Source organism: Quercus suber, unplaced genomic scaffold, assembly GCF_002906115.3.
Source record: "Quercus suber isolate HL8 unplaced genomic scaffold, Cork oak 2.0 scaffold_25, whole genome shotgun sequence".
NCBI classification, from domain to species: domain Eukaryota; kingdom Viridiplantae; phylum Streptophyta; class Magnoliopsida; order Fagales; family Fagaceae; genus Quercus; species Quercus suber.
In genome coordinates this window covers 1,156,414-1,182,024 of record NW_027069490.1, presented here as the reverse complement: position 1 = coordinate 1,182,024, position 25,611 = coordinate 1,156,414, and the positions used below count along the sequence as shown (strand labels likewise).

Sequence of the window (25,611 nt, the reverse complement as noted above, 5' to 3'; positions counted from 1 at the left end):
CCAACTAGTATCTTTGATTCTACATTTAATTTTGGCTGAAACTTGGATAACTCAAGAAGTGGGGTAAACTTCAGAAGTTCATGGAAGATTGGAGAAGATTTCAAGTCATATTCTTAACTAGGATCATTGCATGTTGAACTTTTGGTAATGGTTATTTGTAAGCATGCCATAGACTGCCTTTGCTTTATATAGACTCAGCATCTCTCTCCTTTTGCATAAATCACCTATTACTAATGAGATTCCACTACTTATATTTTATGGCAGAATGACTCTGAAGTTCATATACATTGGAAGGGAGCAGCTGAGATAGTTCTATCTGCATGTACGGGGTATCTTGACTCAAATGGTTGCTTACAGTCCATTGAAGAAGAGAAGGTAAGGACCGGTGGTTTGTTGCTGACAATAATACTTCTTTAGGAAGCTTCTGAGAGGATAAAAATAAGGGGAATCTATGTTATAAGTGATATAAGTCTAAGTAAATTTAATTTATATGTACATGAACTATGGTTTTTCATGTTGGTATCAGTCAAAGTATTGATGAACCTCAATAATCTGGGTACAACTTGGTCTTAATAGGCAGGTGTGATTTTCATACTGTATAGGTCATAAGATAATATAATATATTGCTACAGAAGATTGTCATGGTAATGTGAAATAATATTAACATTTTGACTTCTATTCTAAATAAATCTTTTAATATCTTGTTGGGTAGAAATGCTCAAGGGTTTTGGTTATGAATTAGTTTATTATGCCCATGCATTAGGTATGTGACAATCGGTACACATGCTGGTCTCCATGGGATGCTATAAAGTGTTTTCTAATCATTGAGATAGCTTATGTGGGATGTTACCTTTATATCATTTGTCTCTTGGACCATAAATCTGAGTGAGACTGTTGAATATGATGTGTTGCATGAAATGACTACTATTAGCCAATGTGTTGAACCACTCTTTGAAAGATATCATTCTCGTTGAAGGTGAATATTGTTTAACATTGTGTACACGATTGTAAGTAAAAATTTGGTATTATGCCTTCAATTTCTTTTTTATAGGAATTTTTCAAGGCAGCTATTAATGACATGGCTGTGAGAAGCTTGCGATGTGTTGCCATTGCATACCGATTATATGAATTAGACAAAGTTCCTGCAGATGAGGAGAATTTAGCTCAATGGGCTTTACCTGAGGATGACCTTGTTTTGCTTGCTATTGTTGGTATAAAGGTAAACATTTAAGAAACAAGATTCTCAAGATGCCTTGCATTATTGTCCTTGATGTTTCTTTCATGAGAATGAATGACTCTATTGCTAATAAACTGGCAAAACTTCAGAGAGATTTTGTGTGTGGGGGGACTCTAGAAGAGGGTACTTGGATGGGATCATTTACTAGATCAATAGTCTTCCAATGGGGGATGGTACTTGGATTTGATTTTGGCTTGAAATATGGTTTGGGGACTCTTGTTTAAAAGATGCTTTTTCTAAACTGTTTTGATTGGTAGTAGACAAGAATGTTTCTATAGGCTCTTACTTGAGTAGTGTTAACAGCTGGAATCTTCAGTTTAGCCGGCCACCTCATGATTGGGAGTTGGCGTTTGTGGTTACTCCTTTGATCTGTTGTATTTTAGCATACCTTCTGGACAAGGGGAGGATTGAATGTTACAGAAACCTTCAAAAGCAGCAAGGTTCTGTGTCTGTTCTTTGTATGGTGGTTGAGGGGTTCTACAAGGGTTAATTTTCCTTGGAGAAGTATCTGGTGTGTTAAGGTGCCTCACAAGGTTTCATTCTTTACTTCGGCACTGGCGTTGGATAAAATATTATAGTGGATTATCTTCAGAAACGGAATATATGATTGTAGGCCGGTGTTGTACGTGCAAGAATGGTGGAGAGTATGTTAAGAGCATTGTAGCTCAATTGGCACCTCGTGGTGTTTCCAATGGATACATCCAGGGTTCAAATTTCCCCTTTCCCATTGTAACTATCAAATTAAAAAAGAAAAAAAGAAAAAGAATAGTAGGGAATTTGTTGATCATCTTTTGCTTCGTTGAAAGATGGCAAGAGATATATGGTGGCTTTTATTTTCTTTGTTTGGAGTATGTTGGGTTATGCCAAAGACTGCATTTTGTGGTGATTTGGTGAGAGCGTAATGGTAGTACTTTTGATGGTTTTGAGTGTCCAATTCATGTTATCAAGTAATCCTTGCTAATATGTTTGTTTGAGTGGATGGTTGTCTTAGGCAACATCACTCATGTTCTTTCCCAGAGTTCTTTGCTTGCAATTGACTGATTTCTGTTTATGGGAAAGTCTTGTATTGAGCATTTTTGTTTTGAATGAAGATTCCCAAACCTTTCTGATGTATAATTCTATTGCTCTTTGTGGTCATGGTAGGAAAAAGTTATGACTGTAAGAATGTTTTTCAATCATAATTATCTCAAAAAATAATTCAAATTAGTAGGCTGCAATTATTAGTCTTTGAATACTTTGCATTTGCGGCAGAGAGATATGAAAACAATAAACTACCTTTTTAAAACTTGCATATATCTCAATCAGTTCATAACACTTTTGGTACAGAAGTCAAAATTTAACCCAATTGTTGGTAGAGCTCACTATGCATGCATGATGGAGCATTATGAAATTCATTTACCTCATTTTCCTTCCCCTTGTTCTGGCTTGCTAAAAGACACTTATTAAGAATCCAACTTTTTGGTAATAAGTATAAATTATTGTTTTATTTGGAAGTAGGGTTCATCAATTATATTTTGTAGCTGAATAGTTTATTTGTATATACTTTTATATAAAAGCACCTGATTTATGTGATCTAAATTCTGTTATTGCTATTGCAGTAAGGCATGGCCTGACTGTTCTTTTATTATTGTTGTTGTTGTTGGTGTATTGTTCTGAACAATTTTTTTTTCTTTTTGACTGCATGTTGTAGTAATACCATATTCTTGGGGCTTTCTATTTTCGTCCAATGGCAAACTCTGACCTTGTTATACTCTTCACTTTAACTAGTCCTTTTGACTACATGCAGGATCCCTGTCGGCCCAGTGTCAAAGAAGCAGTGAATGTGTGTCAGAAAGCTGGTGTAAAGGTAGCATGTTACATTTTTGGTCTAATATGCTGTCATTACATCATGATATATTTTTATGATGTAAGGGTAACTGGAATGTCTAGGTCATTCTCAGGCAGATCAAATGGTGTCTTAGTTTGTAGTAATGAAAAATATGAATCCATATGGGAAGCAAATTTTAGATCTAGTTTCTTACATATGTTTGACTGTTCAGCAGTCCAAAAGATCAAATGGCTAAAATTAAAATCAATGAAGTTGTTGCAATTTGATATTTTGCTAGCATAAAAGCAACAATTCCACATTTTGAAAACTACAAAAAATGAAAAAAAGAAAAGAAAAGAAAAAAAAGCCTCTATTTAGCGTCAATAGATTGGAGTGACTTTTGGTGTTAGACCATTAGTCAATGCTATAGTTAGTGGGTTAAATAACTGACAAAAAATGGAGTGAAAGGGCTAGAGCTTGTTCTAATTAGACAAACCTTTAAATAGATAACATAGTGTTTGGTTTGGAAATCAAATATATCCTTCGCATCTAGATTTTTGAGAATGCGATGCTTGGGGATCTAAGTGCTTAGGAAATGCTGGTGATAGTGTTCCATCCTCTAATTTAATCTTCCTGATTTTTTATTTATTTTTCATCTATCTGCCTCTCTCTTCTATAGATACTTTTTCTGTCATAAGGATATGTTTTTCTGATTGGGGATTGGTTAATGCTGGAGCAAGTTGTGTATCTCTGATGTTTGACCACATAACTCGTGCTATGCATTAATCACACCATTTCGGAAATTGTGGTGTAAATTGAAGCAATTTGTATTCATTTGAACTATTGGACTTGGATGCATATTTTTCTGTAATAAGTAATAATCTCCGCCTTCCATAATCTAATGCTCTAAAAGATTAAAAAGTATATGCAAAGCTGTCAAATTTGATAAACGTTTGCATCATGCATTTATCCAACTTGAAATTAATTTTAAATCAACTTTGGTTCATCTATAAGGGGTCCATTGGTAGGGCCTGTGCAATTGTATTGTATGCTAAGAATATGCACTACAATGAGTATCTACCAATGTTGTTTAATGATTATAGTTATGTATTTCCATGAGATAATTTCCATTATGAGGAAGGTATCCAAAAATGACCTGTGGGAACCATTTTTTTCTTAACATATAGGTAAGAATGGTCACTGGAGATAATCTTCAAACAGCAAAAGCAATAGCTCTGGAATGTGGAATACTTACTTCAATTGAAGATTCTACTGAGCATAATATCATTGAAGGAAGAGTGTTCCGCGAATTTACTGAAAAAGAAAGAGAACGAATTGCCATGGAAGTTACGGTATAGCTTTAAACGAGTGATTTTTCTATGTTTATGTGCATTTGCTATGGACCTTCACTATGTATGACTTTGTCGCCTATGTTGATTACAAAGTCCTAGAAATGTTTCTTAAAGGTTTTGGTTGATAAAAATATATTAGTTGTTAATTTGTAACTGATGTATAGGTAATGGGGAGGTCTTCTCCTAATGACAAGCTCTTGCTCGTGCAAGCACTTCGTAAGAGAGGAGAAGTTGTTGCTGTAACAGGAGATGGCACCAATGACGCTCCTGCACTTCATGAGGTTTGTCTTTATTTGTATTTTGATTTTGGAAGCTTTGACCTTCCTATCATTGCATTTTTCCTTTCATTTTAAAACACATGTGCCAAAGTGGTTTGGGTAATTAATGCAACTTTGACATGTATTTGTTACAATGTATATTTCAAAGTGTACATTATAATGTGACAATGATTTCCTAGTCATTGTTGACCGCTTTTTTACTATTTGTACTTTAGGCAGATATTGGTCTTTCTATGGGCATTCAAGGAACTGAAGTTGCAAAAGAAAGCTCAGATATCATTATCTTGGATGATAACTTTGCTTCAGTTGTAAAGGTTAGTAAGCCATTTTTTTTTATTTAAATGAGCATGTTGTAAAATATATTGTATGTATTTGTATGTGTGTTTGTATTATGGAGGGCTTTTTTTTTTTTTTTTTTTTGGGGGGGGGGGGGGGGGGGGGGGGGGTTTTCTTTTATGGGGGTATTTGGCAGCAGCGGAATGCTTGGATTTTCAAAGGGAATGAGAGACTAATTCATGATTTGAAGCTTTTATTCCTCAATACTTTGATTGAGTGGATAAATGCTTCAAGCGCTTTTACTTCTGTTTATTTTCCTAATTTACTTTGATTTTACTTTTCATGCATCTTTTGAGTACACGTTTCCTTAGTACAAGGCCTGTGTACTTAGGATCCACTGTGTTCTTGATTTTTTTTCAATGAAGTTTTATTTCTTATCAAACAAAAAAGGAAAAACAATAATCTATCAAACAAAATATTGGAGGAAAAATATATTTATGAAAAAAAATAAATAATATGTGAAGCTTTTACAAGTCATGACAAAATTGTAAAGAAAACTAATTAGAACTAACCTGCGGAGATGAAACAATTGTAAGCAAACAAGGGAACAAAACAGGAACTAGTGCTGGCACCATCTTATCATCCAAGTCTCCCGACAAAAGAGCTAAGCACCTTAGAGCTCCATGCACTAGAAAAGTTTTACCATCACCAGCACAAAACATGCACAAAAATAATCATAGGAAAAAGTTAGCACGTTCACATTCCCAACATTCTTTTTTTTTTTTTTTTTATAAGTAATAGATTCATTGAAATCAAAAAGAGAGGAACACCGAAGTACACAGGGAGTATACAGAGGTGAACAAATCAAAAACGAACATTACAAAAATCAAGAAAATCCAAAATAGAAGAAAAATGATGGTTTCTCCACACAGAAAACCAATCATTTGATATGTTTATTTGCTCGGAACCATCGTGGTTTTGATTTCTGTCAAATTGCAAGCATTATGATTTTGAACTTCCTTAACAGCAACCTTTGTGCTTTAATTTTAAAAGACTGGATCATGATTACTCTGTTCTGCACATGCTTGTTTCATTGGTGGATATGGAGTTCAGGATCTTTGTAAGTGATTTAATTTCTTTCATATTCATTGTAGGGTGAAGTTTTCTGATCATGCACTTTGTTTTATACAATTTTTGCGTGTTGTTAGTTTTCAGGCACCAACAGTACAATGTCCCATAGAAAAAAATAGGACTCGGTGTTTTTGGTTTCCCACTTCAAGAGGTAGTGTTTTGTATAATTGGAAAAGAAGTGTTGACAAAACAATAAATGTGTGTGAGCATCAAGTAATTCCTATGAACTTTCAAAATAAAAGGGAAACTTATTAATTTAATTAAGAGGACTTGGCGGTATTATTATGCTGTAAATTTGATGTTGCATACAAAATCTCATGAGGCAAAATTCTATCAAGCATGGTCAAATTTTTAACTTTTACTATTTTAAAAAACAAACCCCCACACGCGCACATATATATAGGGAACGGCCTTACAGACCTTGCCATTGCCAAACAAGTCTCTGAAAGTATTACTGGTAATGTTTTTAAATTTTGTTTTATAAACTTACCGGTTAGGTATGGTATTTCAATTAACTTGATTTAGATTTTGGGTTACATTTGGTTGTTTTTGCCTATGAATGATTTGCAGAAATTGATGGGGTTTTGATAATTTCAATTATTGGGCGCATTGCTCTCACATTTGTATTTCAATAATTCAATCAAAACTCCTTTTCCTAACCGTATCCTTCTGCGAGAATATAACCAAGTGTGCTATTCATAAATCACCGTTTGTTGATTCTCGACTTCCTTAACAGCAAAACCTTTGTGCTTTAATTTTGAAAGACTGGATCATGATTACTCCGTTCTGCACATGCTTGTTTCCTTGGTGGATATGGAGTTCAAGATTCTTTGTAAGTGATTTAATTTCTATCATGTTCATTATGGGCTGAAATTTTCTGATCATGCACTTTGTTTTATATAATTTTTGCATGTTGTTAGTTTTCAGGAACCAACAGTACAATGTCCCATAAAAAAATGGGACTGGATGTTTTTGGTTTCCCACTTCAAGAGGTAGAGTTTTGTATAATTGGAAAAGAAGCGTTGACAACTTTTTGTAAAGAAATAAAAATTTTCCTTCAATAGAACAAATCTTCCTGGCCAAAAAAAAGTTGTGTGAGCATCAAGTAATGGCTATGAACTTTCAAAATCAAAGAGAAACTGATTACTTTAATTAAGAGGACTTGGTGGTATTATTATGCTGAAAACTTGACATGGCATACAAAATCTCATGGGCAAAATTCTATCAAGCATGGCCAAATTTTCAATTTTTACTATTTTAGAAAACAAGCCCACACGCACACGCACAAGCATGGCCTTACAGACTTTGTCACTGCCAAACAAGGCTTCTTCTGAAAACATTACCGGTAAAGTTTTAAAATTTTGTTTTATAAACTTACAGGTTAGATATAGTATTTCAACTAACTTGATTTAGATTTAGGGTTATGTTTGGTTGTTTTTTCTTATGAATGATTAGCAGAAATTGATGGGGTTTTGATAATTTCAATTATTGGGCGCGTTGCTCTCACATTTGTATTTCAATAATTCAATCAAAACTCCATTTCCTAACCGTATCCTTTTGCGAGAATATAACCAAGTGTGCTATTCATAAATCACCATTTGTTGTTTCTCTCTCTCTCTCTCTCTTTAAGTTAAAGATTTTTTTCATTTGTGGTTGAGATTTTCTTTCCTAATCTTCTTCTTCTGTTCTGTTTAGAATTGGTTTTCATTTGACTGTTTGGTTTAGTCTCCATATTTATATTGACAACTGTTTTTGTGTGATTGCATAATCTGGTGGATCCTTCTCCATTGCCAACATTTATGTTGAAGCAGTGTAAGAAATCAAAAGCAGAAATTATGTGGAGGTATTCCTTTGATATTGTATATGGAAGATGGAGCGCATCGGTTTTTGGGTTGAAATTCCTACATATTGTTGGATATTGCATATGGCAGATGAAGTGCATCTATTTTTGGTGAAAAATCAATGCTGGAGCCAGTGTCTTTAGATAGTAAAGTTGGAGAAAAGAAATCAAATTGCTTTTATCCATAAAATATCTTTTTCTCTTGCAACCTGTGTTTTTTTGTTTATGTTAATTTCCCATCAAATGTTTTTTTCCTTCCACGATATTTTCTGCAATTCAGGAGGCTATGAACATGGAGTTTCTAATCCTGCAGAGAGAAGATATGTTACTCAACTAGCAATGAAGTTCCACCATATATGGGGTAAGCTACCCTCCATTTGACTGTTTACACTATGCACATTTGACATTAAAACTTACGCTTTCAAAATTGTTATTAGGATTTAAGTTCAATCCAGGTTGAGATTATGAGAGAATCGGGAAATGTAGATTTCTCTGAATATTTTTGTGCTAAAAAAAATATAGTTGAGTTTAAAAGACTTGACAATCAATTGAGTCACTTAATTGTCAGACATTCGTAATACTTAAAAACCTTGGTTAAAGATGAATTTCTTGTCCCATGCTGTGCTAGAGATTATCTCTCTTTTATATTGTCCATCATATTTTGAATTTCTTAATTGTATTGATGCCAACCGTCTAAATGAGGACGATGTCTTACTGTGGAAATACTAATTTCTCTCTCTCTCTCTCTCTCTCACAGAAAACCAATTCATTTTATATCAATTCCTAGTAGAATGCTTATTAATTTCATTTGGAAGGATTTGAAAATTTAAATTCTCGTGATTTGTTAACTGTTGCCAATTTGAAATTAATAAAAAAGAAAATGACATTGTGGTTAGAATGACTTATGTTCATTTCAGTTTGCCAACTACCTTTAGTAACAAATTTGATTTCTTTGTGTAGTCGATGTTTGCCCAATGTAAAGATCCTTAGAGTGGTGTTCATATCAGGAATTTGACATTGTTTTTGTCCTGTTGGTTTGCTAGACTTCATATATAGATATAAATTTTGATCAGTATCAGCATTTTATATGTTTTCATACTTGATTTCTGTGTCATTTCCCTTGCTAACAGAATATTTATATCAGGAATTTGACATTATTTTTGTCCTGTTGGTTTGCTAGACTTCATATATAGATATAAATTTTGATCAGTATCAGCATTTTATATGTTTTCATACTTGATTTCTGTGTCATTTCCCTTGCTAACAGAATATTTACTTGCTAATCCCAACTCCAATCCAAGATCTTCTTTACATGCCTGGCTCTGAAAATTGTTTTTTTTTTTTTTGATAAATAACGTAAGAATATTATTAATAATAGAAAAAGTGCCAAACCGAGTACATTGGGGATGTACTATGGGGGCACAAATCATAACACAAAGGTACAACGATCAAGAAAAATAGAAAAAGAAGAACAAGAGAAATGAGAGAAGACCACACTCCACTCAAAGAGAGTGTGCAAGAAAAAAGACTTAATCTCTAGCAAAGATCTTTCACTACCCTCAAAACTTCTAGCATTCCTTTCACGCCAAATGCACCAAATCAAGCAATGAGGCACTAATCTCCAAACATCAAAATGACGATGGCAAGCAAATTTTCCTTGCCAAGCCTCAAACAACTCAAGAACATGATGAGGCATAACCCATTGGATACCAAACAGACAGAAAACCAAAGACCACAACTCCCAAGCTACGGGGCAATGAAGTAGAAGATGATCTACCGACTCACCACATCTTTTACACATATAGCACCAGTCAAGCACTATCACACGTCTTTTACGAAGGTTGTCTGTTGTTAAGATCTTACCTAAGGCAGCAGACCAAGAAAAGAAAGCCACCCTTGGAGGAACCTTCGACTGCCATATCATTTTCCAAGGGAAAGAAACAGGAGTAAGGGGGTAGAAGGAACTATAATATCCTCTAACCTCAAAACCTCTGTTCCTTGCCGGCTTCCAACAAACTTTATCTGGGCCAAAACCCCGTACTGTCGAAGAATAGACCAACCTCATAAACTGATCAAAGGCTTCCTCTTCCCAATCTTGTGGTGGACGACGAAACTGCACATTTCAGTGAAGTCTCCCAGCAGACCCACCCATAACTTCCGCCACCGAGGAATCCTTTGACCTACTAAGACAATAAAGCTCTGGAAAAGCCTCTTGGAGAGAACACTCCCCACACCACACATGCTTCCAAAATTTCACTCTAGTACCATCCCCCACATTATAAACAAGGAGCTTAGAGAAGTTCAACCAGCCACTTCTAATGTATCTCCACAGGCTGACCCCATAAGGACTTGTCACCTTTTTCGTACACCAACCTCCCCAAATATTCCCATATTTTGCCTCTATAACCCTCCTCCATAGAGTATCAGTCTCCATGCCATACCTCCACAACCATTTACCTAGCAAAGCAGAATTAAAGCTACCCAAACGTCTTATACCCAACCCCCCAACCTGCACCGGCTTACAAACCTTAGCCCATTTAACTAGATGTATTTTAGGTTCACCACCAATCCCATTCCACAGGAAATCTCTTTGTAATTTCTCCATACGCTTAGCCACCTTACCCGGTAAAGGAAGAAGAGAAAGGAAGTACGTAGGTAAAGACGAGAGAGAGCTTTTAATAAGTGTCACTTTACCCCCTTTAGATAAATATAGTCTCTTCCAACCTGCTAATCTCTTCTCCATTCTCTCTAGGATAGGATTCCAAATAGTTAAGTCCTTAAACTTAGCACCTAATGGAAGGCCCAAATACTTCAAAGGCAAAGAAGACTGCCCACACCCCAACAGACCCACCAAAGCCTCCAAATTATGCACTCCACCAACAGGAACCAACTCAGATTTTCCCAAATTAATATGAAGCCCTGACACCCTCTCAAATCTAGCAAGAATCGCCTTCAAATTAGCAATCTGAGATAGATCAGCATCACAAAAAATCAAAGTATCATCTGCAAATAAAAGGTGAGACACCATCACTGATGGGTCAACTGTACCACCCACAGAAAAGCCTGAGAATTGCCCAGCGGAGGCAGCCACTTCCAGCAAACGACTTAAAGCTTCCATCACAATATCAAACAACAGAGGAGATAATGGATCTCCTTGCCGAAGCCCCCTAGAACTTCCAAAGAAATCCGATGGACTACCATTGATCAGGATGGAAAACTTTACAGTTGAAATGCAATACCTTATCCACTTTCTCCATTTCTCTGAGAAACCACAACGCTGAAGCATATACAATAAAAAATCCCAGCTCACATGATCATACGCCTTTTCCACATCCAATTTACACAACACACCTGGCACTCCTGACTTCAATCTACTATCAATACATTCTGAAGCAATCAAGACGGAATCCAAAATTTGTCTGCCCTTCACAAAGGCATTTTGTGAATCCGAAATAAGCCCATGTGCCACCCTACGAAGCCGATTAGCTAACACCTTAGAGATAAGCTTATAAATCCCACCAACTAAGCTAATAGGCCGAAAATCCTTTACCTCCACAGCATCCACTTTCTTGGGAATAAGGGCAAGGAACGAAGCATTAATACTCTTCTCAAACACTGCCTGAGTATGAAAATTGTGGAATACCGCCATAATTTCTGTTTTCAAAACACACCAGCAAGATTGGAAAAATGCCATAGAAAAGCCATCCGGGCCAGGTGCCTTATCACCATTAAAATCATTGAGCACCCCAAACACCTCTTCCTCCTCAAAGGGCCTATCTAGCCAACTTGCATCTTCCACCGAGATACTAGAGAAGACCACATCATCTAAGACAGGTCTATGAGCCACATCCTCAAAATAAAGCTGCCTATAAAACTGAGATATACGATCTGCTATAGCTGCCGGATCCGAAGACATCTCCCCATCCACCATAAGCCTATCAATAGAATTAGCCCTCCTGTGAGAGTTAGCTATACGGTGGAAAAATTTAGTATTCCTATCTCCTTCCCTAACACAGAGAACTCTAGATTTCTGCCTCCAACAAATTTCTTCCAACAGAGTAGCTTTTTCTAACTCCTCACGAATTCTTCCCACTTCTACCGTTTCCTCCGCTGATAGCCCCTGACTATCCTCCAAATTCTCCAGAACACTTAGGTCCTTCCACAATTTTTTAATCCGGACTTCAACATGGCCAAACTCCTCCACATTCCATCTCTTCAAATCATTTTTTAAGAGCTTTAATTTATTAGCTAAAACAAAGCTCGGTGCACCTTGAACTTGATAGGATTCCCACCATGCTCGAACCCTATCAACAAAACCCTCATCCTTAAGCCACATATTTTCAAATCTAAATGGCCTACTCCCTCTCTGAAAAGATCCACCCTCAAGAACAATTGGAAAATGATCAGAACACAACCTCGACAACCGTCTTTGAGAAACTGTTGGAAACTTATCCTCCCAATCTGCAGAAAACAAGAATCTGTCCAGCCTAGCCTTCGAAGTAACTTCTCTAGAATTTGACCAAGTGAAAGTCCCCCCTTGCAATGGCAGATCAATGAGGCCCTGTTCTGAAATAAAATTGGAAAACTCCCGCATAGCAGTAGTGAAAGCATCAGACCCCCATCGTTCGGAAGGGAACCTCACCACATTAAAATCACCGCCCACACACCAAGGAACACTCCACCAGCTGCTCAACCCACAAAGTTCCTCCCATAAAAACCTCCTATCTCGGTGTACATTAGGACCATAAACCCCAGTAAACGCCCATACAAACTGATCTGATACACTTGTAAATTTACAAGAAACCGAAAATCTCCCCACTGCTTCCTCCATCTTATTCACAACCCGTGTGTCCCACATCAATAACAACCCTCCGGAAGCACCACAAGAACCTAAGTAAGACCAATCCACATGTTGGCCACCCCACAAGCTACGAATCACCGCCCTATTTATCAGCTCCATTTTGGTTTCTTGAAGACAAACCACATCAGGCCCCCAGTTCCTAATCAAATTTCTAACCCTGAACCTTTTATCCTGCTCATTCAACCCTCTTACATTCCAAGATATAATCTTCAAACTCATTTATGAGACACAACAGCCCGTTCCATACTTTCACTCCTTGATTTATTTGAACCATACTCAACATTCAAGGATGACAACAGATTTTTCAACTCCCGCTGACCTTTCTGGCCTGACTTGACCAGTTTCATCTTCTCACCCACCACATATTTATGTTTATCTTTTTTTCTGGCCTCTAAAGCTAATAACAACCCCGTAATTTGCTCTTCAAAACCTTCCAAAGACGTGCCCACAGATTTCTTAAAGGCCTTAATCCTATTGGTTACCCACTGTGATAGCTGAGAGTTATCAACACTCTCCTTGCACCCAATCTCCTTTACCGGACTAGACATTAACTCCAAAGGACCTTCAGTGGCCAAAGGTACCACTATTAATGGCTCACCACCTCTCTCCCAAGACATCAACCTTCCATCAAATTCCCCCATCATATTCTTTGATTCAGGCACCACATACAAAGACTCCACTAACCCCTCACCCTCCTCTACCCAACTAGTCCTCTGCCCTTCAATAGCAAGAGCATCACTACCTGGTACACACTCTTCCTCTATACTTGAGCAGACCGACATGCTATCTGGAGAGCGATAGAGTGACAGTGGAAGCACTAACTGCCGCCCATCTCGCAATTGCAACATCCAGTCTTTAGAGTTACCCCAAGACTTATCCAAGTCTCCAACCAACTCCCTAATAGTGGGGCCAGGTAAATGCACTCCCTCAAGATCAGAATTATTAATAATAGTGGCCGGACCTTCCAACCCCACAAAATCCACATCCCCCCCTTCCGTTGTCACCTGAGATGACAAATTCTGCCCCACTGGCTTGACTGACAAGGTGGAGCTCTGATTCTGACTACTCAGACCACCTAACCCATCGGTACTCGTCGCATCCAACCCCATACTGAATGTCACCATGGCCGAGAACACCACCGGCAGCAAACTAGGTCCAATCGGAGCTCCGGCAGCCGATACCAGCTCGTGTGAAGCATGGGTCACTGCAGCGAGTTGAGTCGACCTGTTGGAAGGCTGAGCGATGCGACTCGGACTGTGCCCACCCTCGCCTGCCACTTCCGACGCTGCTAAGGAGGAGCTCGTGGCCAAAGATACCATCGACGACATCACCGGCTCCAGTAAAGACTCCTGCGAGATAGCCAAACTCTCGCTTTTCTTCAAAACAGACTTACCTGAGCTCGGGATGGGAAGACAACTCAGATCAGAATGTTCCAGAACAGTTTGGCCACTTAAGGAGCTCTCGCCAGCCTCAAAGGAAGATGGGCTTAACAGACCCAGGCCCAACACCGAATTATTATTACCCAACTGAGAACCTTGGGCCTTCTGATTTGATGGGGCCAACCCAAATTTAGAAGTCTGAACCTTAGTACTCCCTATTGGAACCCATCTGCCAGCCTGCTTACCTCTCTTAAAGCCATCCCAAGATACCCGCCTCTTTCCAAACTCATTCACCTCCACAATCAACCCACTCCCTAACCAACGTGATTTCCTAAAATCAAGCTCCTTTCCAAACTCAACAACTTTTGAATTTGAATTGAACTTGAAAGGAATACTGGTATTATTTCCTTCCGGGATTTCTGCCTCAATAATACTCTTACCATTAATAGCACCTTCACCAACCTCATCATCACCCTTGGCTGCCGGAAGAAAACTTCCGGCCTGTGTGTCACTATCTCTCGGAAGCTCCATTTTCTTTTCCACGACACCATCCTTGGCCTTTTCCTTAATGAAGAGCTGCTGAGCCGGCTTCGACCTTGCCTGCAATGGAGCCTTGACAGCTTCCACAAAGGACTTGGCAGCATGAAACTTTGGTTTCTGCTTAGACTTATACGGTACAAACTTCGGGCCACCCAACGCATACTGTGAAGGTTCCAATCTTCTTCTTAATTCAATTCCAAAAGTTTTCCATCCTTGTTGAAACTTTCCGGCAGGGATAATGATAGTTCTCCGCAACCCGCCTACCTTAAGTTCTGTCACTGATAAATACTGCCCAAACGAATTGGACCCCTGTTGCAGCGTGTAGGCAGTACCGCCTTCCCTGAACGTGAGGAAATGCTTCGGATTAACCCCAACCACCATGTGTTCCAGACTCCTCATTAACCAACATGCTGCACTCTTACCCATAAAAACCGATTGCATATAGTATTTTCCCCGTTCAAAAATCCTCAGGGAGAAAAAATTCCCACCTTCCTCCACCACCAACTGAAACAGCTTAGATTCAATAAAAAAACTTCTAACACCACCCATACTGATCCAAAAAACTAAGCTAACACAATATTTCTGACTAATTTGAGGTAGCCGGGCCTCCAGAGAGAGAGAGAATTTTCATTTTTTAAACAGCACTTTGAGGTAACAGCACTTTGAGAATTTTCATTTTTTAGTTTGCTTTTTCGAAAAACCATTTTAAGTAATGCTTATTTTTCATCATTCTCTGCTTTGAAAGACGGGAAAAAAAGTCCCCACTTCCCCCTTACTTCTAATGTTCTTCCCTTTTATTTTTGTCCATTTTTTAGCTTCACATATCAATAATATATTCAATTTTAAGGGTTTTTTGTGTGTGTGTGTGTGTGTGTGTGTGTGATTGAATCACGTTTTGATTGATATGATCTCATGTCTATTTTCTTAGGGAGCCTCTTATAACAAATATAATGTGGAGGAACTTACTCATACAGGTACCTGTTCCGTTCGAAGTAGTTTTTGTTGGAATGTATAATTAAAGTAAATGGGTATCTAGCTTTATGGATTGTTGCCATATTATTCATAAACTTGTTTTTGCAGGCTGTTTATCAAGTAGCCGTCCTCCTTGTCCTCAACTTCGCGGGCTTGAGTATTCTTCGGTTGAATTCTCAAGAAAGGGAATATGCAGTTGATGTGAAGAATAGTTTGATATTCAATGCATTTGTCCTCTGCCAAGTAAGTAGGCAATTTAATGAAAATAGTATATACCAACTTTATGAGTCTGCTTTCAAGTAAAACCATCAGCTTCAATATTTCTCATTTCAATTTCATAAGAGATTATACTTACCAAAAAAAAATTTCATGAGAGATTATATGATAAAATAGGATATGCATCATATTGATTATGGTTTAATGTGTGAGAAATGCCAGTTGAAACTTGAAACACCCATTACCATTGAATAGAAAATCTTCAAATAATTTTAAGCTGATTTTTCAATGGTCTTTTTTTTTTTTTTTTTTAAAAAGTTTTTAGGAGTTTTGATGTTTCATTTATTTCAATTGCTACAGAACATTAGATTTGTTTGAACATGGCCAATGAACTTCAGCTAAAATGGTACTTCCTCTTTCCATATTAATGGGATGGAGGGTGAGGTGGGTTCAAGATCCATGGGTGCATGTGTAACTTACCAATAAAAAAAAGGGAATTTATAGACCAAGAATTGAGTTCTGGAATCACATAGAATTCATACTACAATTTAATGGCAGATCTTTATATTTAGAACTTTTTAAAGTATAATTTTGAGCTTGAAAATTGACCCAAAAATTAGGGCAGGAAAATAGAAATTTGTCAGCCAGTCTAATGGTTGAGTAAACAAAGAAAAAAGTTCATCGCAAAATTAGTGTCGAGTTATATCTGAAATATTATAGTACTATTGATTGTTAAATATGGGTTTCAATGATGTGAAGAAAACTAAACTTTGCCTATGCCAAAGTGTGCAGTTTCAGTGAGATCTTATTAATATCTGTTCTAATTTTATCTTCGAGTCTATTTATGTTGCAAACCACAGTTTGCTAATTGTTCAAATTACAGATTTTCAATGAGTTCAATGCTCGTAAACCAGATGAAATAAATGTCTTCAGTGGAGTCACCAAAAACCGCCTTTTCATGTCAATAGTTGGAATTACCTTCGTACTTCAGGTGATTAGCCATTATGATTGTTTAACATGCTTTTATTTTTTGTACATGCATGTTTACTTGGTATTAATAATGCTAGTCCTTACTATTTTGTAGATACTCATCATTGAATTCCTTGGAAAATTTACATCAACGGTGAAACTCAATTGGAAGCAATGGCTTATATCCATTGTTATCGCTATAATCAGGTTAGTTCAGTCATTCAAAGTGGTCATTCATCTTACAAGTTTCTTTTTAAAGCCATGGGAGTATCTTGTTTCAAGTATCTGATTTTGAATCTCTCCATGCATCCTATACTGCATGTTTAGCAATAAAATCATTTGATAATGGCTCTAACTGTAGGAAATCTATTTATGGTGGAACAAAATAATTTATCAATGTCAGCAAGATTTGTGATATGTTTTCTGAAGTGAATACAAAGAACACACTAACTATACATCAAAAAGCATATAACAAAAGAAGTATGCAGTTCTATCCCCAATGCACTAACCAAACCAGGTGATAAAAACACCAGGGAGCATAAAATGACTTTACATTTGTTCAAACTAGGGAGCAATTTCTTTTTTTCTTGGGCAATTGTGCTTGTGGTTGGAAGTTTACATGCAAGGTACTAAATGATTTTACTTTTATTCCTAAACTTTTGCCTTTTACTTCTGACAGCTGGCCTCTTGCTGTGCTCGGGAAGCTTATTCCAGTTCCCGCCATTCCGGTCTCCTACTACTTCGCTCGGCCAATCCAGCGGTGGAGAGCAGCAATCCAACGATGGAGAGCAGCAATCCATCGATCAATAGCAGCTCGTATTGCTCGTAATGCAATGTGAACAATGGTGAAGTATCAGTTCATTAAATCTAACTTGTAAACATCTGACATAAGACAAATTGTTAATTATTAAATTTTTTTTTTTTTTGAGAGTGTGAGAAGTTATTATATTTAGAAATCATTTGTAAAAGAGTGGTATTTATTACACATTTTAATCTACACAATTTGGCCCTCAAGTCTTTGGAAAATTATTAGGTACTTTCGGAGTACTATAAATGCGTACTCATTCCTTTCACATAAATGGTGAGTCCCATCATTAATTTAATTAGTGAGACTCACCATTCATGTGAGAGGAGGAAGTACGCGTTTATGGTACTCCGGGAGTACACAATAATTTCTGAAATCTTTTGAGATGTGTAAAACTATGTGGATTAGCTTGTGGTAGTTATAAAATTGGCATTCTTTTGTTGTATTTGGAGTGTAAATGAAAAGATTTGTTTAATGGATTGAAATTATTTGAACTATCTTTAACCTTTGGTATTATTTTGCAAGATTGAGCCATTGATATACTCAGAAAAGCATTGCAAAACCAGCACTTAATTTGACTTAAAATAAAACAAATTAGGGGAAAATGCACTTTTGGGTCAATTTCTATTTTAATCCTTATTTATTTTACTATTTTTAGTTTTTAAAAGGCGTAAATGTACTTTTAGTCTTTACATTTTGACTTTTTTTTTTTTTTTTACCATTTTGGTTCCTATATTTTTATTTTACCACTTTTATTCTCTAAATTAATTAATGTGTGACATTTAAGTCCTTATCGTCACTCAACTAATAGAAAAAGTTGACGTGGCTAACGGCACATTAAAATAATAATTAAAAAATTTATTTTGGCATTAAAAAATATCACATTAGTATCTAAATTAAAAAAAATTAATTTATTAATTTTAATTAAATAAAAAAGTTAAAAACAAAAAATTATATGAAATTGAGATCTAAGAACATAAGAACTTGTTTTTTAATGTTCTTAAATCAAGAAATAAACCCAACAACTATATCAAACCCAAAATTAAAGAGCAAACCCAAACCCACGAATGGGAGAAGAGAGGGAAGATCTACAGAAACTGAAGAGAATAGTGGTGACTGCCTACAAATACGACGACCTGAGATGGGCAGATTACTAGTCCAACATCCTCATTCCCCCTAGCATGGCTTCTCGCTCCGATGTCCAAGACCACTTCAAGCGCAAGTTCTTTCAACGTTACATCGTACCTTCTCTCTCTCTCTCTCTCTCTCTCTCTCTCTCTACAGTGAGTGTCTTATAAAATTGGGGCTTTTCAGAATTGGCTTTTATAAATATAAGAGATTTTTATTCCCACTTGTAAAACCGTACCTTTAAAGATATCGGGGATTTTTTTTTAAAATAACTACAAAACTCAAACAATATCATTAGTTAGGCAACGTTTTAAACATATTGCATTTTTAACAATTCGACTTCAGAGGAGTCGATTTTACTGTTCATATTGCCTATTTTTACGCTACGTAGGTAAAGAAATCGAGTCCATTATATTCATTTTTTATACATAGAAATCGACCACAGAGGAGTTGTTTTCAGTACAAAGAAAACGACTCCAGTGGAGTCGTTTTCTTTGTACTGAAAACGACTCCTCTGTGGTCGATTTCCTCAACAGCACACCCTCACCAGTCATCACCGACGATTAAAGCTGGTGTTAAAAAACCCACCGACGAACCCAGGCGATTTGCGACAGAAGAACCCACCGACGAACCCAGGCGCCGATTCACCAAACCCCGACCCAGGCGCCGACGAACCCAAGCGCCGATTTCACCAGACCCGAACCCAGCAACACCGACGGCGAAGAACACGCTCAGTGGAGGAGAACACGCACTATATATACCCATCTCTTCATCGTATCAAATTCCCCAACAAACTCTTTTTCTCTCCGAATTCTTTGTTCGTGTTTACCCAAAAAAAAAACCAAGAAAATTCCGATGGCACCCAAGGCCGAGAAAAAGCCCGTTGAGAAGAAGCCCGTCTCCGAGAAACCCATCTCTTCTTCGGGTAAATGATTCTTCTGGGGTTCTTGAGAAATCGACTCCAGTGGAGTCGTCATCAATACAAAGAAAACGACTCCAGTGGAGTCGTCTTCAATGTATTGAAGACGACTCCACTGGAGTCGATTTCTTTGTACAAAACATGAGAAAAATAAGTGATATGAACAGTAAAATCGACTCCTCTGAAGTCGAATTGTTAGAAATGTAATATGTTTGAAACGTTGCCTAACTAATAATATTGTTTGGGTTTTGTAGTTATTTTTTAAAATGGTTTTTTTTTTTTTTTTTTTTTTTTTTGGTTTAAAGAAATGTTGTCTTGGGTTTTGTTTGATTTTTTTTGGAATTGGTCATGTGACGTGTAAAATGTAATTGATTATTGATGTTCTATAAGAATTTGGGCTTGAACCCTTTGAATCCCATCTGGGTTTTATCCATTTTGTACTTTGGGGTTTGGGTTTGATGTCTTTGATATTCAATTTGGGTTTACTCTTTGATTTTGGGTTTGATGTCGTTGCTAGGTTTATTTCTTGATTTAAGAAGAACATTGAAGTACAAGTTCTCATGTTCTTATGTTCTTAGATCTCAATTTATGTAATTTTTTGTTTTTAATTTTGCTTTAAATTTTTTTTATTTAATTAAAATTAATAAATTAATTTTTTTTAATTTAGATGTTGGTGTGGCATTTTTAATGCTAAAATAGATTTTTTAATTATTATCTTAATGTGCCGTTAGCCACGTCAACTTTTTTTGTTAGTTGGGTGACAGTAAAGATTTAAATGTCACGTGTTAATTAGTTTAGGTACTAAAAGTGGTAAAATGAAAATGTAGGGACCAAAATGAAAAAAGCCAAAATGTAGGGACTAAAAGTGCATTTATGCATTTTTAAAATGAAAAACGCGTTTCATTTTGGTCTTTATTGTTATTCCACTAATGGAAATTACTGATATGGCAAATAGAGTGTAATATGGGTACAGTAAATGCTAACATGACTATTAAAATAATATTAAAAAATTATTTGTTATTTAAAATATGCCACTTCAGCATTTTAATTTAAAATTTTAAAACCAAGAATTTCTAATTTATCAATTTTAATTTAAATTGAGAAAAAAAAAATTTACATTTTGAATTTTAAAGATTGATATTTTTTAGGTAGCTTTCTCAATTTCTATTGAACTTTCTTGGCAACCAAACACAACATAAAAGTCAAATCTTAAAAACTCAAACAAACTCTCCAAGCTCTCTCTCCAAGGTATCTCTCTCTACAAAAGTCTCCAAGCTCAAGGTGAAGGTGGAGGTGACTGTAAGTGGGTTTCGACTGAAGGGACTAACTGAAGGCAAGCTCTCTCTCTCTCTCTCTCTCTCTAAATTCATGGTTGAAAATCCAGCTTTCTCTCTCTCTAACCCTTGGCCAAAAACCCAACTCTCTCTTTGGCCAAAAACTCAACTCTCTCTCTCTCTCTCTTTCTCTCTCTCTCTCTCTCTCAACCTTGGCCAAAAACCTAACTCTCTCTCTCTAATTGTTGAAAAAAAACTAGGTTTAGGTCCAAAAAATATGGGTTTGTGTTTGGGGTTGATAAATTTGGGTTTGAATTTTGTTTGTGTAATTGTTGAAAAAAACTGGGTTAAGTTCTGGGTTTGGGTTTCGAAATTCTGCCGATGTAATTGTGGGCACGTCTTTGTGTTTGTGGCTTATGATTTTTGTTGACCTGGGTTTTCACCTTGTTCAAACCTGGGTTGGTGAGGAGGGTTAAGGTTCGGTCAAAGGGGTTTTCTGACGGAAAGAGTGAGGTGTGCTGGGTTAATTGTTTTGTGGGAATTTTGTTCAAATTTGGGTGAGAGTTGTCTTTGTCATTGGTATGCTTGAGGGATTGAGCTAGGTTTGTTAGAATTTGTGGGTATTTTGTTCATAATTGTGTTGATTAAATTTATGAATTTAAATCTATTTTTTCTTTTGGATAATTTGGTTTATGTATATATGTGGATTGATTTTGTTTTGTATGATGTTCATTTATGATTTTTTTGGGTTTGATTTTCTTGTGTTCTTGTGTTTGATTTTCTATGTTTGTGCTCATGTGTTCTTGATGAAGAGGATGTCAAATTTGAATGCATGTGTTGTTGATTTTTAATTCTATTTTTTACTTTTTTTATTTTGTTAAAATCTATAAATTAATTTTTAAAATTCTAAGCTGACGTGGTATTTATTAATTGCCAAATAAATTTATTATTATTATTTTATTAGTCACGTCAGCATTTATTGTATCAGTATTGTACTCCATTTACCACATAAGATGTTTCCGTTAAATGAGTAGCGGTAGGGACTAAAATGGAATGTTTTTTTTTTTTTTCTTCATTTAGGGACTAAAAGCAATAAAATAAAAAAGTAAGGACCAAAATAGAAATAGGGTCAAAATATAAGAGACTAAGAGTGCAATTATGCCTACAAATTAATCAAATTCTGGTTTTGTTTCAATTTGAATGACTTTGCTGCCAAAATTAAATGAAAAATGAATCATCTATACACAGGCAGCCTTTGAAATTTCACCAGGGTGGGTAGCGTTACTTTATCATCAAGAAATGATTGCAAGATTCCATATTCCAATGTGCATTGGAAACCCAACACTCGCAGTTAAGAAGAACGATATAAATATAAAAGTCTTGGTAGCGTGGGACATTTACAAGGCAGTTATTTATTAAAATGAAAAATATTTCATATTTTTTTGGGTGTGAAAATGCAAGTCAACAGAAACAATGGAAAACATATTCTACATTCAACAGAAAAGTAGAACTCAATGAATAAGAATTTGTTTTCCATTTTTAATGTGCTTTTAAACAACGGAATATGTTTTCCCTAATGTTACATTGTAAGCCGATATCATAAATAATTGAGATAGTCTAAGAATACAATTGTTTAGCTACAATTTTTGTCAAAATTCTAAAGTGATTAAATGTGAGTGATAAGGAAAAATTGTGGAACAATATGACAATGATTATCCATCACTCATAGTTGATCACATAATTAAGTTGTAGCATATGGCATGACTTAAGAAGAATTGCAAATATATTTCCAGCTTGCTCAAACCTGTCACTTAATTATACACTCCACAAATTTACAAACGATAAAGGGAAATTACACTTTATCATCTTAAATTATACTATTTATTACACTTTGCATCCTAAATTTTAGATTTTCATCCAAGTTAATGGTAAACTTGATGTCAGGGTGTAAAGTGTAACAAAGATCATAGATTAGGGTGCAAAATGTGCATTCAAAAAATTTAAGATGCAAAGAGTAATTTAGAGTGAAGTTTAGGGTGGTAAAATGTAATTTTTCCTATTATTTGTAATATTAAAATATTCTTGTGGAAATAAAATAAAATAAAATAATTTGCATAAAAGAAAAGGGGGAAAGAACCACTTCTTCTTGTTGTTGTTACTTGTTACTCACTATGAAGGAAAGGAATCACTTGTTCTAGGGGAACAAAACTTTGAATGGGGCTCCAATATTATGGAGTAACTCTTATTTTCTTTTCAAATCATATAAACCTTCATTGATTTTTTTTTTTTTTTTAAATTTTTGTTTTTGATAATTTGATAGGTAAGAGAGAGAGGATTCGAACTTGAGATGTCTTAGTTGGAAAAACTAAGAGATACTAACTAGCTAGTTGAGGCAAGGCTCTTGGCAATCTTTATTACCAATAGTCTTAGAAAATTCAAATACCAGTTTGAATACTAGGATCTTCATAATTATATTTACTCTATGTAAAACTTAAACTCCCTAACTATATCTTATTCATTTATTCTCTTTTATATATAAGAAAAGGGGATTTAAACCAAAGATATCAGCCATCACTTGAGCACCCTCTTTTCTATTGCTAGTCTCACACTTTCTTTTTCAAAATGAGTTCATCATTGCCCCTCCTCCAATCAGAATTTTAGTCATTGTTTTCGGCTGCATTTTGTCACTTGTATCATCCTCCTCATCGGCATCTATACAAACTGTTGGAAAATTTAGACTCCGGTTGATAGAATTAACAAGTTTTAAACCCAAGTTGTTAATTAGATTTATTATGAATAAAACTTGTTAAAACAAACAAACATCAATATCATGTCAAAATCATGTACAACGGAAAAATAAATAAGACAAGATATGATGACCAAGATAAAACCAATGAAACAAACTAGTTTCACAGTAAAAAACCTAGGGGGAAACTTTCCCAAAAAGCAATTCACTATAGTAAAGAGAAGTTTCAGATCAAGTACAAAACATTTGTCCTTAGACTCTACAATCCCTGTAGATGAACTCACAGCAGAAACCTTCTACTACTTCAGAATCTTGAACTCTTCAATATATGGATGCCACTCTTTGATGATGCACGAATCCCAGTATGTGACTGACCAATTGCACGAATCCTATTACACGACTTAATCACCAACTAGAAGAAGATTGTTGGCTGCAAAGTTTTTCACTTCATAAAAAATGAAGATCAAGAAACACTTGGTTACAAAACCCTAAGGCATAAAGACACAGTAGCTTCTTTCAGAGAGAATAAGGCATCGATCACCTTTTGCATATGTTCTCCTTATATTCTCTTATGTGACGGTCTCTAAAATAAGCCTTATATAGGTCTAGGGTTGTGAGAAAAAAAACCCTACACAAATACAAAACCATGGGCCAAAAATCAAATCTAAAAATCTGAATTCCAATAACCTCGACAGATAGCAGATTTCGAGGTTTAATGAGGCTCGACAGATACAACTATCGAGGAGGTGTTGAGAAGATGTTGAGGGGACAAAAGCTTTCTCGATCGATCGACCAGCTGTCGAGAAGGTGTCGAGATTGTAATAAGAAATAGCTGAAGATCTCGATAGATAGCCTAGCTGTCGGGAGGTGTCGAGCAGCTATCGAGCTTTAAATTTTAGCACTTTCTCACTTGATTCTTGGACAGACTTGCATGGTTTTAACACTTGAACTTGAAACAAGGTTTCTTGAAGTATTAAACATGTCCTAGATCTAACCAAAGTGCGTTTTGTCAAAGGATTAACCAACTACATAAAATATTGACATATGTTCTTAACAAGTGAAATACATATGTCCTAACACAAACAACATCCTCCACCACACCTCTTTTGTTACCCAAAAGAACCATATAATCCTTGCTATCATCCACCATAATTTCATTCACATTGTTCATTCACCTAAAACCCTTCTTAGAAGTGAAAGAGACAAAGAAAGTGAAAGAGAAGTGAAATATTTTCAGCTTGAGATTATGGCTAGGTGTGTGTGATAGAGAACAGTGAGAGGTGGTTTGGTGGGAAGAACTTAGCTTCTTGAGGATTCTTGGATGTACAATATAGGTGAGGAAGAAAGATAGATAGAGAGAGATCAGAAATAAGTGGTTGGGTTGGGTGAGAAGAATTGAAGTGAGAAACCAAAGTAAAATGAAATGAACCAAAAAGAATGGCTAAATAGAGAATGCGCAGCAGGATGTTAGCCCCTTACTAGATCAGACTACCAGTACAAGATGAGATGAGAATAAATACGTACAATCCAAATGTGAATTCTTTAGAAAAATGTGTAGATTATTTTTGTTAAACCAAGAAATTATGTGACTTCTTTAGAAAAATGTGTTTCTTAGAGTTAAAACTCTTTTCTTGCTTGACGAGACACAAGAATGGACAATTTTGATTTAATGGCACGTCACATAATGATATATAAGGTTGTGTTTGTTTCCTTTGGCCGAGTGTCATTTATTTATTTATTTATACAATGCTTATTTCACGTTCAAAGTGTATTGATATATAATACTTGTTTGTTAAAAAGAGAGTGACTGAGACACATTTATTGAGACAATTTTCACAGAAAAGCATTATTAAATTTGTGCAATCAAATTCATTAATAAAG

The 25,611-nt window shown here is 35.9% G+C and overlaps 1 protein-coding gene across 1 annotated transcript in view; it reads left to right on the top strand.

Moving 5' to 3' along the window:
- Positions 1-18,108, top strand: part of LOC112024353 (calcium-transporting ATPase 9, plasma membrane-type) — a 33,980-nt gene extending 15,872 nt beyond the window's left edge. Inside the window, exons 21-31 of the mRNA XM_065767489.1 lie at positions 265-375; positions 1,052-1,219; positions 3,024-3,083; positions 4,232-4,396; positions 4,561-4,677; positions 4,890-5,011; positions 15,630-15,675; positions 15,782-15,916; positions 16,773-16,880; positions 16,974-17,065; positions 17,538-18,108. Coding sequence (XP_065623561.1) covers positions 265-375; positions 1,052-1,219; positions 3,024-3,083; positions 4,232-4,396; positions 4,561-4,677; positions 4,890-5,011; positions 15,630-15,675; positions 15,782-15,916; positions 16,773-16,880; positions 16,974-17,065; positions 17,538-17,697 — 1,284 coding nt within the window. The 3' untranslated portion in view covers positions 17,698-18,108. The remainder of the gene's footprint in view (positions 1-264; positions 376-1,051; positions 1,220-3,023; positions 3,084-4,231; positions 4,397-4,560; positions 4,678-4,889; positions 5,012-15,629; positions 15,676-15,781; positions 15,917-16,772; positions 16,881-16,973; positions 17,066-17,537) is intronic.
- The last annotated feature ends 7,503 nt before the right edge of the window (positions 18,109-25,611 follow it).